Source organism: Lactuca serriola, chromosome 5 (assembly GCF_051521515.1).
Source record: "Lactuca serriola cultivar US96UC23 chromosome 5, Lser_US96UC23_V15, whole genome shotgun sequence".
Lineage (NCBI taxonomy): Eukaryota > Viridiplantae > Streptophyta > Magnoliopsida > Asterales > Asteraceae > Lactuca > Lactuca serriola.
In genome coordinates, this window is record NC_136412.1 from 205,739,498 (window position 1) to 205,755,875 (window position 16,378).

General features: G+C 36.0%; 1 protein-coding gene across 1 annotated transcript; it reads right to left on the reverse strand.

Annotated features, from left to right (window-relative positions):
* Nucleotides 1-14,466: 14,466 nt before the first annotated feature.
* Nucleotides 14,467-14,970, reverse strand: LOC145050106 (uncharacterized). The gene has a single exon (XM_078998411.1). It carries the CDS (start codon nt 14,968-14,970, stop codon nt 14,467-14,469), a length of 504 nt encoding a protein of 167 aa, XP_078854537.1.
* Nucleotides 14,971-16,378: the final 1,408 nt, after the last annotated feature.

The following is a 16,378-nucleotide window of genomic DNA, read 5'->3' on the forward strand; positions in this document are numbered from 1 at the left end:
ACCTCCCACTCAAACTGCGTGGGCGTATTAGCGTACCATGTATGCATGTATGTATTTGTTATGTAATTATTATGTTTGTATTTTAGTATAGGCCCAAAACTCTATTATTTATCCCGTATTGTACTCATATTGTATATTAATGAATTCCAAGGCCAAAAGACAATTCATGGGAAAATAACACGCTTTCATATGCATGCACCATTTTTAAACCATGTAAAACATTATGGAGTTAAAATGGACTAATCAAGTTAGGGTTTTAGATTGGGAAAGATCTAGCCGTCAAAATGAATAAAATTGGAAACTTTATCTATTAAGTTAATGGAAATATTCAGATCTGAAGATCTAAGCCTTGGTCTGAAGAGATTAAGTGCTTAATAAGAAAATGGACTCTACTGTGAGAATCGTGACGCGACCAAGGGAAGGTTCGTGCTACGCGATTGATCTGATGTCGCGACTATTTTGTCTTTTGGTGATCATGACATAGCATGGGTAAGGGTTGCAAAACGTAATCGTTGACCGTTAACTTTTTGACCAGTTTGACATTTGGTCAAACTTAGTGAGTTTAAGCTATAGGCCGAGGTTTGAACTTTGTGTTGTTATTTACGTGGTTTGTGAGACTAATTATTGTGTGTTTGAGCGTATAACTATGTTTCATCAGTTTCTATCTCAGGTGAGTTATCTCGCTATACTATGTGTTGCAGTATATATCCTTAGTATGATAGGATGTATATGTCATGTGATATGTTGATTTGGCAATTGGGCTAGTATAGTCTCTTTCCTGTTGATTATTTGATTGATTGATCGTATGGTATTTCCACATATTATGTGAATATGAGTTGACACTAGAGCCGAGAGCCTACAATACTCATGTCTTTGGTAAGATGTGCACTAAAGTCGTTAACTGATGATGATGACTATACATATGTTAGAGTTGTAGCCATCATTGATGACTAGATGACCATTAGAGCTGTTAGTCGCCGTTGATCAGGTTGGTTGGCACTAAAGTTGAGAGCATTTGTCTATATGCATTGTATTTGTATTGTGGTACGTGGTATTTCGGGAAACTCACTAAGCTTTGTGTTTATAGTTTTGGATTAAATGTTTTTCACACACTTCTGTTGTTAGATTGAAGATCCCAACTTGATTGTACATCATGTGCATCATTTTTAATTTCATGGTTTAGACTTCCGATATTTTATAATTATTCTGATACTTTTTATAATATAGATTGATGATTTCAAAATAATTCGTTACCTTGTTCTTTTATGAAAATAGTTTTTAAAATTTTGCTTACGTCTTTTTGAAAATGAAAATTTTTGTTTGAATTTGACGTTACAATAGTTACTAGTCCAACATTGAAAATGTGTCTCATAATGACAATGTTCTAATTAATGATCCTACTATCAATCCTTCAAGTGAATTTAATGCTCTTTGTTCATCGGTCATCACAAACCCATCAACCTCCTTCTTACATAAGAGATTATCACTTTAACATGGTTACATATATACAATGTGAATATCCCTAGAATCAATGCATTTCATATGATATTTTTTCTAATCAACACAAAGTTATTATGATTGCTATTTTAGTTAAATTTGAACCGCAACACTACAATCATGCTTCTCAATTCAAAGAATGGTGTGAAGCCTTGATTTTAGGCTTAATGTCATTATTGATAATTATACAAATGCGTACCAGAAGAGCTACTAATTTCATTAAGGTAAAAGGAATTTATACAATACACAGATTACAATGAAAGGAGAAAGTGCTAAAAATAAGGGCTATACAAGTAAACAATATATACGATTGAGAGAAGATCAAGGGAATGACAGCCGGACTCCAATACTCCCCCGCAAGTTGGAGCATGTAAGTTTCAAATGCCCAAATTGACCAAAAGGGTTTGTAAAATATGAGAACCAAGGGGCTTGGTCAGTAAGTCGGCAACTTGTTGTTTTGAGTTGATGTGAACAGGAACAATCTCTTTACGTTCAACGCGTTCACGGAAAAAAAATCCATCTCAGTGTGTTTTGTCCTTTCATGAAAAACGGGATTATTTGCTATATGTTTCGCTGCTTGGTTATCGCAAAATAGAGGTGTAGGGTAGTCACTATGACATCGAGTTCTTTCAACAACCAACGAACCCAAGTGACTTCACTAACAGCAATAGCTATTGCTCGGTACTCTGCTTCAGCCGAAGAATGTGAAACAACAGACTGTTTCTTCGACATCCATGATATCGGGGCTCCCCCTAACAGTAGCACATAACCCGACCTCGATCGTCTAGTAAGTGGGCACCCCAACCAATCAGCATCATAGTAGGCTACAAGTTCGGTATTGTTGGTGTTTGAGAGCAGGATCCCTTGACCAACGGTGGTCTTAAGATATCGCAAGACTCTATTAGCCGCATCCAAGTGAACACGCCTCGGGTCCCCAACGAATTAACTTAGGACACTAACTGAATAGGCTATGTCATGGCGGGTAACCTGTAAGTAAAGTAATCGTCCTATGAGTCTTCGATATTGGCTTGCGTCAAACTTTTCTTCTTCTTCGGCTTTGTCAAGTTTGAGGTTTGGTTCCATGGGAAAGGAACTAGGCCGGCATCCCTGTAACCCACTATCTTGTAGAATATCCAATGTGTATTTATGTTGGCTAAGGACTAACCCTTCGGATGTTCTCGCCACTTCAATCCCCAAAAAATATTTTAAGGATCCAAGGTCCTTAATGTTGAATTCTCTGTCAAGATGAGACTTTGTTCTTTCAATCCAATTCATATTGTTTCCAACAAGTATCACATCATCTACATAGATGAGGGCTGCAACGTGAGTATGACCATCTCTATAAATGAAAAGAGAATTGTCCGCCTTGGATTGTTTGTAACCAAGATCAGTAAGAGATTTTGTGAACTTGTAATACCAATTTCAAGATGCCTGCTTTAAGCCATATATAGACTTTCTAAGTCTGCACACCCTCGTTTCATCCCTTTTCGAGAACCCTTGAGGAATTTTCATATAAACTTCTTCCTCTAAATCTCCATGAAGGAAAGCGTTGTTGACGTCTAGCTGTTGTATCTCCCATCCCTGTTTCATGGAAATGGTTAGAAGTGTTCATAAGGTCACCCGTTTAGCAACATGTGCAAATGTGTCATGGTAATCAACTCCCTCCATTTGCGTAAAACCTTTCGCCACAAGTCTTGCCTTATATCTTTCTACCTCTCAATTCGGTTTGAACTTAATCTTGTACACCCATTTTGAATCGATTACCCTTTTTCCTTTTGGTAATTGTTCAAGAGTCCACATCCCATTTTGTTCAAGGGCATGTATCTCTTTTCGCATGGCTTCCCTCCAATCTTCACTTTGAGCTGCTTGGTGAAAGTATTTTGGCTCATCATGATTTGTGATGGCGGACAAGAAAGCTTTGTGTGTATTAGAAAAACTCTCATATGAAACATAATGAGTTAATGAATGTACCATCTAGGAGTCTTGATTGGAACCTGATAGCGTGTGGTCGATGGATGGGGGAAGATTCACTTGATAATCACTCAAGTGTTTTGATTGTGTCCTTTGTCTCTTTAGCCTTCCTTCTTCAATCCCCTGTTGAGCAATTGGTTGCTCTAAATGATCTTCCATGTGCGTGTCATGAAAGTCAGCACTTTGTGTGTTCTCAATAATTTCTTCTGATTGTTCCTCGAAAACATCTTCGTTCAAATTGTTATTAAGGCTATTGACTTCATCGGTATTGTCTTGCGTGGAAACACCCTCTGTCTCAATGGCGGTCTCCATGGTTTTTGCTGGTTCATCATGTGATTTATCACATTGTGAGATGGGACTAAAGTGATCAAAGATTTATTGTTCAGAAATCTTTAACTCGACTTTCGAGAAAGGAAAAACTTCTTCAATAAATTTAACGTCTCTTGTTATTACCATTTTTCTTTGTTCCAAATCGAAGATCTTGTATCCCTTCTTCCCGGGAGGATATTCTAGGAATACCCCCGACTTTCCTTTGGGTTCGAACTTATCCCCATTCGTCTCAGTTTTCCTGTAGTATGTGAGACATCCAAAAACTCTCATGTGGTCGTATTCAGGAATCTTACCAAATAAAACCTCATATGGTGTTTTATCATCTATTACCTTTGAGGGTAAACGGTTAACAATGTACGTTGCTGTCAGTACACACTCCCCCAAAAGGTTGTGGGAAGACATGATTCAAAACGTAAAGCTCGAGCAATTTCTAAGAGGCGTCTGTGTTTTTGATGGGTTTTATACAAACAATCCTATGTGTGCATGCAACCCTAATTGGATCTATGTTCTCACTATTAGACATACAACTTTATGAACACAAAAAGAAACCTGGGATACTCCTATGATTTTCGAAATCCACAAAGGAGAATAGAATACATACCTTTTGTTGTTATATAGCAATAACAACTAGTTCCTTGAATTTCCTTAGCTCTTGAAAGCAAGTACCACAAGTGTAGTACCTCTAATGGCTCACAAACACACTTTGGGTGAGAGGATGAATATGAGAGAGAGGTAAGGAGGCAAGAGGCTCTAAAATTCGACCCTAATAGGGTTTCTCCAAGGGTTAGCCGAATTTAGTGCCTTAGGGTGCTATTTATACTTAAGGCTAACTAGAGTTTCAAGGTGGAAACCTGAATCCCTTAGCTTAGGGCCTAAGCAAGTCCATGAACTCCTTTCCTTAAGCCCTTGGAAGAAAACTCCTAGATCCTTCTAGGATTTTAGTTCAAGCCTTAATAAAGGTGATCCAATATCCCAAAGTCTAAACTATAAAATAATTACAAAACAGCCCCTGTATTTTTAATTAATTCATTTAATCCCGAAATTAATTCCTAATTAATTTCTGATTAAATACTAATTAATAATATGATTCCAAATTAATATATTTTTCATATAATATATTAACAAATCATATTTATACCCCAATTTATTATTATTAATAGTAAACTAGCCTCTCTCCTCAACAATCATCCTGTCTAGTCACCAATGTGAAGGCAACCCAAAAGGACCATGCTCACAATCGGGTCAAGTACATACCAAAATAGTTATGGACTTAGACACTAATCCAACAGTCTCCCATTTGGATAATCTAATAACTATTATGCGTATGACTTCAGAACCTGATCAGCAATCGTAGCTTTCAAAAGCCGCTGTCAACTTTGATCGTATCAGAAGTGTGTCCTTTAGATAAAGGATCATATATTCCTCCATTCTTGATATCACATAGACGTGAGACATGGATTGAAATCATTCTATCAGTCTATGTGTTGTTTCCCGATTTCCAATTTATGACGACTGACAACAAACTACAATTGAACACATCAAATTAGTCTCGACTTGGCCAAGCGCTTAGGGTGTCATCACTAAATCATCGAGGGGCCCACAAATATCGCTTTTATCCCACTTTGGGTAAAAGGAACGGATAAACTTCGACTCAATGCTTGCTTTCACTCACTTACCGAATCTCACACAACAATAAGTTTTATAACACCAAGTTACGGGTACGTTTACTTATCATCAATGTGCAACCGACCAACAAATAACAACTCACACGTTTCGGTTTCAAGAATATACAATATTATTGACTCACAATCACTCATGATAAAATCCATGAAGTGATTTTTGTGAGCGTGGGTTTAATCCAATAATCTAATCTTATCAAATCAATCATGAACTCTACAACAAACTTGTGCTACGTCTAAACTCTTTAGACAATCTACAGACAGATTCATGATAGTCTTCCATCATACCTACTCCCAACGTATGACCGACTGTGGAGGTTCGAATAACCCAGTTATTCTGGAAGTCAAAACATGCAAAGAGAAACACAATGATAATACTTAATCATATATGACCCCAAACTTGTGAGTATAAATAAAACACATTTATTTAATCACCATATTGATTACTCATTATCCATTGTTTAATGTTTCAGATAATCAACTTTATAACTCGAATTATAACCACAATTGTCCCATGCTCCAAGCATGCACACGTTGGTTTCCTATGGTTCATACCTTGTGAAATAGATCAATTGAAAAACTTTTCCAATAAAAATCATTTCACAATCCCTAATTCTTATAATTAGTGTAAGAATACCAAATTCTTGCCACTTTTAGAATATGTCAAATTTTAATATTTTATGCAATGATCCTTTTGTGAAGTGACGGCACAAAAGTCACAATGACTCGACCAATGAAATCACAAGGTACTCTATTAGAAATTGTTACAAAACAATTCTATAGATGTCATGTCTCTCACTCAAAGTACATTCCTTTGAACATCCTTTTTGCATAAAATTTTCTAATCTAGACATAAATTCTTAATTTCCAACTCCCAATTATGGAAACATTTCCATATTTTCCATATGACAAATCATTCTAAATAGAATCTTATCTATTCATAATAATGTCGATATGGTCCATCCAATACTATACTTCCAACTACTCACAAGCGACCAATCCTCAGCGAACTTTGGATCGTCCTTTGATAGTTGTTTAATTATTTTAGTCAAAACCGGTTCTAGTCCCTTTCCCTCTTAATGCCCTTGGCATTTGGAAAATTTTTAGAACGGTCAAACATTATATGCAATTGTTCCTATACCCGAAGTGTATGGGACATGATGCATAATGTCTCTCATAAAGACATGATACTTTATCAGTCTTCTGCCATAATATTTTATTTTATGTGCCATGTTCTCACAATTCGAACTATGAAGAGGGATGTCGTAATCATAATCAAATTTTGAGAATGCACTATGTATCCCTGACTAAATTTATTAACATTCCACAATCTAAGCCTTTAGATTTGAAATGAAGCATAATATTCTCTCCCTTAATTATAGCAAAACAACTTTTCAACCCTTACGACTTTGCAAAGTATAACTCTTGTTTTCTATAATTAATATTGCTAACTTGCAATACTTACCATAATAATCATGCTCCCACTAACATGATGATTATTTCCTTATTGGCATAACTCTTATGCTCCCACTAGCTTTGACATGTATTCAGAAAACAACTGAACTTCCAAAAAACAATGCTTATTGAATTCCTTAAGCTCATATTTCTAATACTAGATGCTTTGATAATCCTTTATCTAAGCTTCTTAAACTCATACACCTTTTCTTAGAAAGCTTACATGTGTGTCTAAACAAATTCAGAACTTATGTTACTAAGTCCCAAATGTTCAGACTAATTGTCAAATCTCACAATTCGAACTATGAAGAGGGATGTCGTAATCATAATCGAATTTGAGAATACAATTTACACAACTGCTATCTCCTTAAAATCTCTCTTAGTGAAAGCATTTCCTCACAATCATTTTCATGGAGGGAAACCTTATGACACTTACATTTTATGATCTAGGCGTTCCTATCCATGTAAATTTGTCATAAAAACATTCATAATACAATGTTTGTGACAAATCCATCTCATATGGATAGAACTTGTTCAATCTTAATTTCCTGCCTCATGGCAGCACGAGTGCCCACCATTGCTTCCAGGTTGTTAAGCAGCTCACCCTTACTTATCAATGTACTTTCCATTGATCAAGGTGCTTGCCTTTATGTGTTCAAATGAAAACTCATAGAACTCACACACATAGTTAACTCAAATGGAATGGCACAGAAACTAGAGTATGTCAGTCATGATAGGTTATAAACCTCAAGTCGTGTGTTAGTGATGATCAACTAGGTTTATTCTTGAATTTGTTCTTGAAATTTTTTAAGACATTTAAGAATCCCACTGACTCCTTGACATATAAGGTTCTCTTGTCAAGAAACTTTTCTTGATAAAAAAATATTCAAGAGTTAGTGTAGCTTTTATCAAGACAAAACACTTCACAAAATTGGTCCTAGTTGGTCTTTGTCTTATCCAAGACATCACAACCTACCAATTTCAAATGTGCAAGAATAAGAAAACTTTTCCAAATTCCACATTTGATGAGTGTTATGAACCTACTTAAGACTTTTCACTCAAGTCACAATCTTGACTCTAAGACTTGATATTGGAACGAATTATGATTGACTTCTTGATTTAACCATTTCTACAATTCTCGATTCCTCTTCTTAGACATACATATGTACTACGACTCACTTAGAGGACCAATTGAGAAGTAGTTCTTAATCATTAAGACTTATCATAAAACACAATAAAAGGTACTCTCCCTTCTTCTTAGAATAAAGAAACTTTTATCTTTCTGCCTACTTGATTCTTCTTATTTGTTCTGCAATTGATTGAAACTCTTTCAATCAACTCAAAATTATACCATATTTACAAAACTTTAGTAAATCATGACGAATATCTTTGTCAATCTTGTGGTAGACTTGATCAACGTACCACCTAGTGTACTCGATCTCCTAGTCCTTCAATTGACACTTTGTCAAAGAATTAGTCTAAAATTCCTAAATGTGAAAGTTTTTCATTCAGCATACAATACATGTTGCATGATTCCAAGTTTCTATCCACTTGAAACTTGGGTGATGAGAAACTCTCACTATTTGGTAAACTCTCGACACCTCCACAAATAACCTAATTAAGAATCAAATCCATCATTGCTAATAATAGAAACCTTCAAACATCAATTTTTCATACATGCCATTGCAAGGATAAATAAATAAGATAAAATCAAAATTTATTTTATTGCGGAAAAAATTGTCCTTACAATGCAATTCAATTGAAAAACTATGTTATTACATATTTCTTAGCAATCTATTCTAACTCCAAGTAGTAGCTCAAGAATCTAATCTTCAAGCAATGTGATCGAAATCCATTTCTTCACGATTAAATTCAGCTCACTTCTTCCCTTAAGCTTCCTCTCTTTTCTTCGATCCCACAAAACATCAAGATGTAATCTTATCACATCATGTATTAAGAATCTAGAATAGGAACTTAAAAGAGTTAGTTAATGGATTTTACCTGAAGTAGAGTCATACGTCTTGACTCTCCCATCTCTTAGATTTCTCAAGTAAATAGGGCAGCTTCATCTCGAATGCCCCTTCTTTTAGCAATAAAAGCAAATGGACTCTTTTGGAATGGCACATGGAACTATCTCAGAGTTTACATTTTCTGGATTTTCAATGTCCATTGTAGTTTGGGAGTTTGATTCACCAGACAAATTTGCTTGACCAGCACGCCAAATCATTGCTGATTCAGCAGCTATAAGCAAATAGGTGAGACCAATGAGGGTCACGTCATGATCCATCATATAGTACTCTATAACGAACACACTATATGATTCAAGAAGCGACTGAAGAACCCAATCAATAGCCAACTCACCTGAAATCTCGACACCCAACATCCTTAACCTATCAATGTGTGACTTCATATCTAAGACGTCTGCACACACAAGTTTCCCATCTTCGTGTTTACTTGCCAAAAGGGCTTGAGTGATCTTGAACTTTTCAAGCCTTCGTAATTGGGGGTTAGGAAGAATAATTGGAGGAGGTGGAGGAAGTGAAGCATGATCTTGTGTTCCTCGATCGAATCGTGGAATATCATCTTCATGTGGAAAGCTTGTTCCACGGGATTTGGGAAGACCATAGTTGTCAGACTTTGACATCTACAAAACGGAATAGGAGAGCACTCATCTTGGGGTGGGCTTACTACTTAGATGCTTTCAGCAGTTATCCGCTCCGCACTTGGCTACCCAGCGAGATTCAACGTCAACTATGCTACAACCCCGGATCATTGGTGAATAACATTATGACACTGCACAAGAGGTTAAGCAAACTTTACAACGTTACAAAGAACTTCAAGATATTATAGCTATTCTTGGATTGGATGAATTATCCGAAGAGGATCGTTTAACCGTAGCAAGAGCGCGAAAAATTGAGCGTTTCTTATCACAACCTTTTTTGTAGCAGAAGTATTTACGGGTTCTCCGGGAAAATATGTTGGTTTAGCAGAAAGAATTAGAGGCTTTCAATTAATCCTTTCTGGAGAATTAGATGGTCTTCCTGAACAGGCTTTTTATTTGGTAGGTAACATCGATGAAGCTACGACGAAGGATATGAACTTAGAAATGGAGAGCAATTTGAAGAAATGACCTTAAATCTTTGTGTACTGACCCCTAATCGAATAGTTTGGGATTCAGAAGTGAAAGAAATCATTTTATCTACTAATAGTGGACAAATTGGCATATTACCAAATCACGCTCCTATTGCCACATCAGTAGATATAGGTATTTTGAGAATACGCCTTAACGACCAATGGCTAACGATGGCTCTGATGGGCGGTTTTGCTAGAATAGGTAATAATGAGATCATTGTTTTAGTAAATGATGTAGAGAAAAGTGGTGACATTGATCCACAAGAAGCTCAGCAAACTCTTGAAATATCGGAAGCTGCTTTGAGAAAAGTTGAAGGAAAGAGACAAACAATTGAGGCAAATCTAGCTCTCCGACGGGCTAGGACACGGGTAGAGGCTATCAATGCGATTTCATAAATAGTAGGTGTGTCCGAATAATCATCGATTTATACACTTATACACCCTTTGGGTGTTTTGTTTGACTTGATTCTGTCGAGTAAATACAATCAAGCAAAATTAGATTTTGATGCAACGAAAAAGAAATAGAAAAGATAAAAAAAATCAATATCACTAAAAGAAAATGGGTATAAAAACTTATTAGATACCATGGACCGCGGTATCTAATAAGTTCTACCTACTATTGGATTTGAACCAATGACTCCCGCCGTATGAAAGCAATACTCTAACCGCTGAGTTAAGTAGGTCATTTACCGGGAGAAAAAATTCAAGTTAGTTGATTGATTGAGTCCTTAATAAATCACCCAAATGAGATATTAAGGCTAGGACTCAACACAATATTCCACAACTTGGGAGAGGGATGCCGTAACCCAAATTGTAGAACATTTGAAGGTAAGTGAATGACGATTCACAAATTTTCCACCATGAAAAACGAAAAAGAGATTAGGTTTTAAATGTATTGAAAAATTCCTAGATCCTTTGAGATTCATTGAACTTTTCAATGGCATGTTTAAATCTCGATATGCCCCTCGATTTGTGACTGGGATGCCGAGGATCACAAAACAGGGTGTCAATAACCATGCAAACTTACATGGTGCCCCAAATGTTACAGTCACCTATTCGATGTGCCGGTTAACCATACACGCTCCACCGAACTATGACAAACATTGAATCACCCTTTGCTACCTTTGCTTAGAACCATTTAGTATGCCGGTTAACCACACACGCTCCACTAACGTCTTCGCAAGGGCCAAAGTGTAATTTCATGGAATTGCATCAATTCACTTTTGCCTAACATAACTAAGATTGAGAATTTGTAAAAAAACATTTAGTTACTTTGTACTTCATTATACTTTTAATGGAAAGGGTTTGCCTTATCCTACCCGTTCGGCTAACGACCCTCTAGCAATCAAGGAAGCGGTAGGTGAGAGTGGACACCCATTAAACGACCATTTTATAGGCCATAACCTTATACCCCCATTATAGATCGGCTTCGTGAATGAGGCCTACTAACGGTAAGACTAGCAGTTTAAGTTATACATATATAATATTAGACTTTTAATGTTATATATAGTATAAGGGTGTATTTTACGCTTTTAAAATACTAGGTGGTTTAACTTAATAAATTACACTTTTAATTTGATTAAATATAAACCATATGATTATGGACTTATTAACTCTCTTTAATTATACTTTTAATTAAATTAACAAAACCATAAGGGTGTAATTTGAACTCTTCAAAATTAGGGGTTTTAGAATTTAGACTTTCAAAATTAAACCTTTTAATCAAACAATTTAAATTCCAAAACTTGAGGCAAGTTTTGAAACTTTTCAAAACAAATTAGGTTTTAATTTTATTCAAAATTTTCGAAAATCCAACCCTTAAATTTTAAAATTTTAAATACTAAAACATTGATTTAATAATTATCCAAAATTAAACAATTAATTTTAATTATTAAATCTTATAGGATTATCTATTAAATTAAACAATTAATTTAATCTAATCCCATATCCCCTAAGATTTGAAAATTTATGGAATGGGATAATTCATAAGATCTTTAATTATCTATATAAGGAATCAAGGATAATAACAAGATATTGCATTATCTAAATCCCTAAAATTTGGGAATCCTATCTAGGGACAAGGCGAATTTCGAAATTCTAGGGTTAGACAAAGAAAAAGGTTTAGGAAACCCTACCAAAAAATTTAGAAATCTAGGGTTTAGAAACCCTAATTTCGAAAATCAAGCCTCCAGGGTTTATTAGCATAAACCCTAATTGTCATATTCATACATTTGAATCAAATCTAATTGAAAACAAAAATCAATGGCTCTGATACCACTGATGAGTTTTATACAAACAATCATATGTGTGCATGCAACCCTAATTGGGTCTATGTTCTCACTATTAGACGTACAACTTTATGAACACAAAAAGAAACCTGGGATACTCCTATGATTTTCGAAATCCACAAAGGAGAATAGAATACATACCTTTTGTTTTTATATAGCAATAACAACTAGTTCCTTGAATTTCCTTAGCTCTTGAAAGCAAGTACCACAAGTGTAGTACCTCTAATGTCTCACAAACACACTTTGGGTGAGAGGATGAATATGAGAGAGAGGTAGGGAGGAAAGAGGCTCTAAAATTCGACCCTAATAGGGTTTCTCCAAGGGTTAGCCGAATTTAGTGCCTTAGGGTGCTATTTATACTTAAGGCTAACTAGGGTTTCAAGGTGGAAACCCTAATCCCTTAGCTTAGGGCCTAAGCAAGTCCATGAACTCCTTTCCTTAAGCCCTTGGACGAAAACTCCTAGATCCTTCTAGGATTTTCGTTCAAGCCTTAATAAAGGTGATCCAATAGCCCAAAGTCTCAACTATCAAATAATTACAAAACAGCCCCTGTACTTTTAATTAATTCATTTAATCCCGAAATTAATTTCTGATTAAATACTAATTAATAATATGATTCCAAATTAATATATTATTCATATAATATATTAAAAAAAATCATATTTATACCCCAATTTATTATTCTTAACAGTAAACTAGCCTCTCTCCTCAACAATCATCCTGTCTAGTCACCAATGTGAAGGCAAACCAAAAGGACCATGCTCACAATCGGGTCAAGTACATACCAAAATAGTTATGGACTCAGACACTAATCCAAAAGTTTTCGCTCTTCCACTCCATTCTGTTGCGGGGTATGTAGGCAAGTGGTTTCCAAAATGATGCCTTGTTTTCTATAGAACTCATTCATGTTATTTGAAACAAATTCCCCACCATTGTCGCACCTAATCCTTTTGATATTTCTTTCAAACTGTGTTTTCACCATTTTGAAAAAATCAATTAGGCAATTGCTTGACTCGTTTTTGTGCCTGATCAAATATACCCATACCACCCTACTATAGTCATCGACTATAGTAAGGAAATAATTTGCTCCTGTTAATGATGGTTTTCTATATTTCCCCCCAAATGTCACAATGAATCAAATCAAAACAATGGGTAGAGTTTCTGTTACTAATCGAAAAAGGTAATCGAGTGAGTTTTGATTTATTACAAGAATCACAAACCATTGTTCTAAGATTTGAAGCAATATCCTTAAGAAAATTAACACGAGACAACTTTACATGAGACGCATATCCAAGTCGTTTATGCCATGCATCCATTGACACCATCATTTCTTTCCTTTCTTCTTTTATTCCCCCATCCAATAGAGACCATCACGACAATCACCTGCTCCAATCAAGCTCCCCGCTTCCAAATCCTGTAAAACAAAGAAATTGGGAAAAAACGTCACTGCACAGTTAGTTCTTTGGTGAGTCTCCGAACCGATAATAGATTGCATGTGAAATTTGGAACAAAAAGGAATCCTTTGATGTTCACTCCTTCTTTAAAGGCAATTTCACCTTTTCCCTTCACAGGAATGGGTTCCCCATTAGGGATAATGACTGGTCTTTCATTGATGTTTGTTGATAAGGTTTTAAAATGATGCTCCTGGTAGGTTATGTGTTCGGTGGCACCCGAATACACAACCCAATCATCATCATTACTTATTCTACCTGCCATGTTCGCTATAATTGGCTCTTCTTTGTTTCCTCCAAATAGTTTGAGAAAACTGGTATACTGTTCTTCCGTCATCCCTGGAATAGGGCATGATTTTGTTTCGACCATGGCTGCCCGTGGTTTCAATTTATTTCCCTTTCCTTTGCTTGGCCACCACTCAGGATAGCCAATTCTTTTGAAGCATCCCTCCCTGTCGTGCCCTTCTTTTCCACAATGACTACAAGGTCTAGTTTGAGGAGTGTTTTTCTCAGGTTTCATCCGGTTCTTTTCATGCTGGTTCTTTTGTTGATCACGCTTCTCTTGGAAACTGGTTTGAAACGCAGCAGTCTGATGAACAGGCTTCTTTGAACTAGTGATCATGCGTTGTTGCTCATCTTCAGCAACAAGGTGATAAACGGTACTTAGTTTTGGTGTTGACTGCAAGCCAATATTTGTGTTTTGATAACACTGAATTGGTCATCCAGTCCCATCAAGAACTCAAAGGTTCTCTCTTTTTCTTTGATTTCAGTGAATTTCTTAGCGAGCCCACATGAACAGCCATCACAAGAACAACGAGGAGTCGGAAGAATTGACTCCATTTCGTCCCACAGAACACGTAATCTGGTGTAATAGGCCGACACAGTTGTGCCTTCCTGTCGGGTGGTATTTAGTGACTGCTTCAATTCATAAGCCTTGGGTGCACTCTCTTTTCCAAAGTGTTCTTTTAAGTCTTGCCAAATGTCTGTGGCTGTCTTGGCGTACTTCACGTTGTTGCGAATCTCCTTCTCCATGGCGGTGGTCAGCCAACCTTTGACCATGCCATCACAACGCATCCAAAGTAGATATTTGTCAGAATTCACCTCTGGTTTTCCAATGGTGCCATCGATGAAGCCGGTTTTGTTCTTTGCAAACAAGAAATTCATCATCTCTTATTCCCAATTGCCATAATTTTTGTCAGTTAGCACATCGTTCACGTGTAACTTCTTTGGGTAGTCGGAAGCGTGTAGATAAAGGGGAGAGTAGTGATCAATTGACTCTCCATCATTCTTGTTCTTGTTACTGTTGGAGGCATCATCGCCAACCATGAGGGATGATTAGGGTTTTGTTGTGTTTTTCTCGATCTGATCTGATGCTCTGATACCATATACAAATGCGTACCAGAAGAGCTATTGATTTCATTAAGGTAAAAGGAATTTATACAATACACAGATTACAATGAAAGAAGAAAGTTCTAAAAATAAGGGCTATACAAGTAAACAATATATACGATTAAGAGAAGATCAAGGGAATGACAGCCGGACTCCAATAATAATAAGGCATGGTCTACTATTTAATTTCCTGGAAATAAGAACCAACTATATGTTGTTGGGTTTATAAAATCTAGTACATAAGCAATGTCATAATTGAACGCGACAAATCCTGTTGGTTTCCATATGATTCAATAAATAAGAGGATATTGATTTTTTATACATATTCGTTGATAGAAAGTTAGTCATCGTTAAAATGATACTTTTCATAGCCACTACAAAATCTTGGAATTTCATTTAATCAGACATGAACAACACCTTTTTAAGTGGTGATCGACGTGAAGAAGTATCTATGGACATTACACAAGGCTATATTGTTCAGGAGAAACCTAAATGTTCTAAAACCATAACATTTTTCTCCACAAATCCATTTATGGATAATAACAAGCATCTCGACAATTGTTTGAAAAGTTTTCAAGTTTCATGCTATAATGTGGTTTTCATCTATCTAAACTTGATTATTCACCTTTCATGAAGGGCAAGGTGACAGGCTTTATTAGCATATGTCGATAAAATCATCATCACAAGGTCTTCATTTGTTTAAATACAATATCTTAAAGCAAATCCTAGTCAACAATTTAAGCTTAAAGATCTAGGTTTGTTGGATACTTCTTAGGTCTTGAAGACTTGAAGTTGATAAGTCCAGCAAGGCATTTTTGTCTCACAATGCAACTATGCTTTACAGTTTACAGTTAGTAGAAGATGATGGATTATTAGCCTCAAAGCCAACCAACACTCCAATGGATCCTCTGACAAACTTTAAGCACCAACCATGGTGAAATACTTGATGCTCCAACTCAACATAGGCATATTGTTGAATGATATGTCTTTTATTGTACAACGGTTACCTCAATTCATGTCTTATCCACATGACCTACACTTGAATGTTGCTCATTATTTTCTTTGATATCTCAAGCAATGTCCATGCCAAGGATTTTTGTTTTCAACTAATTCTTCTTTACAACCGAGGGCGTTTTTTGATTTTGATTAAACTCGTTGATCAATTACATGTTTTTGTATCTTCTTT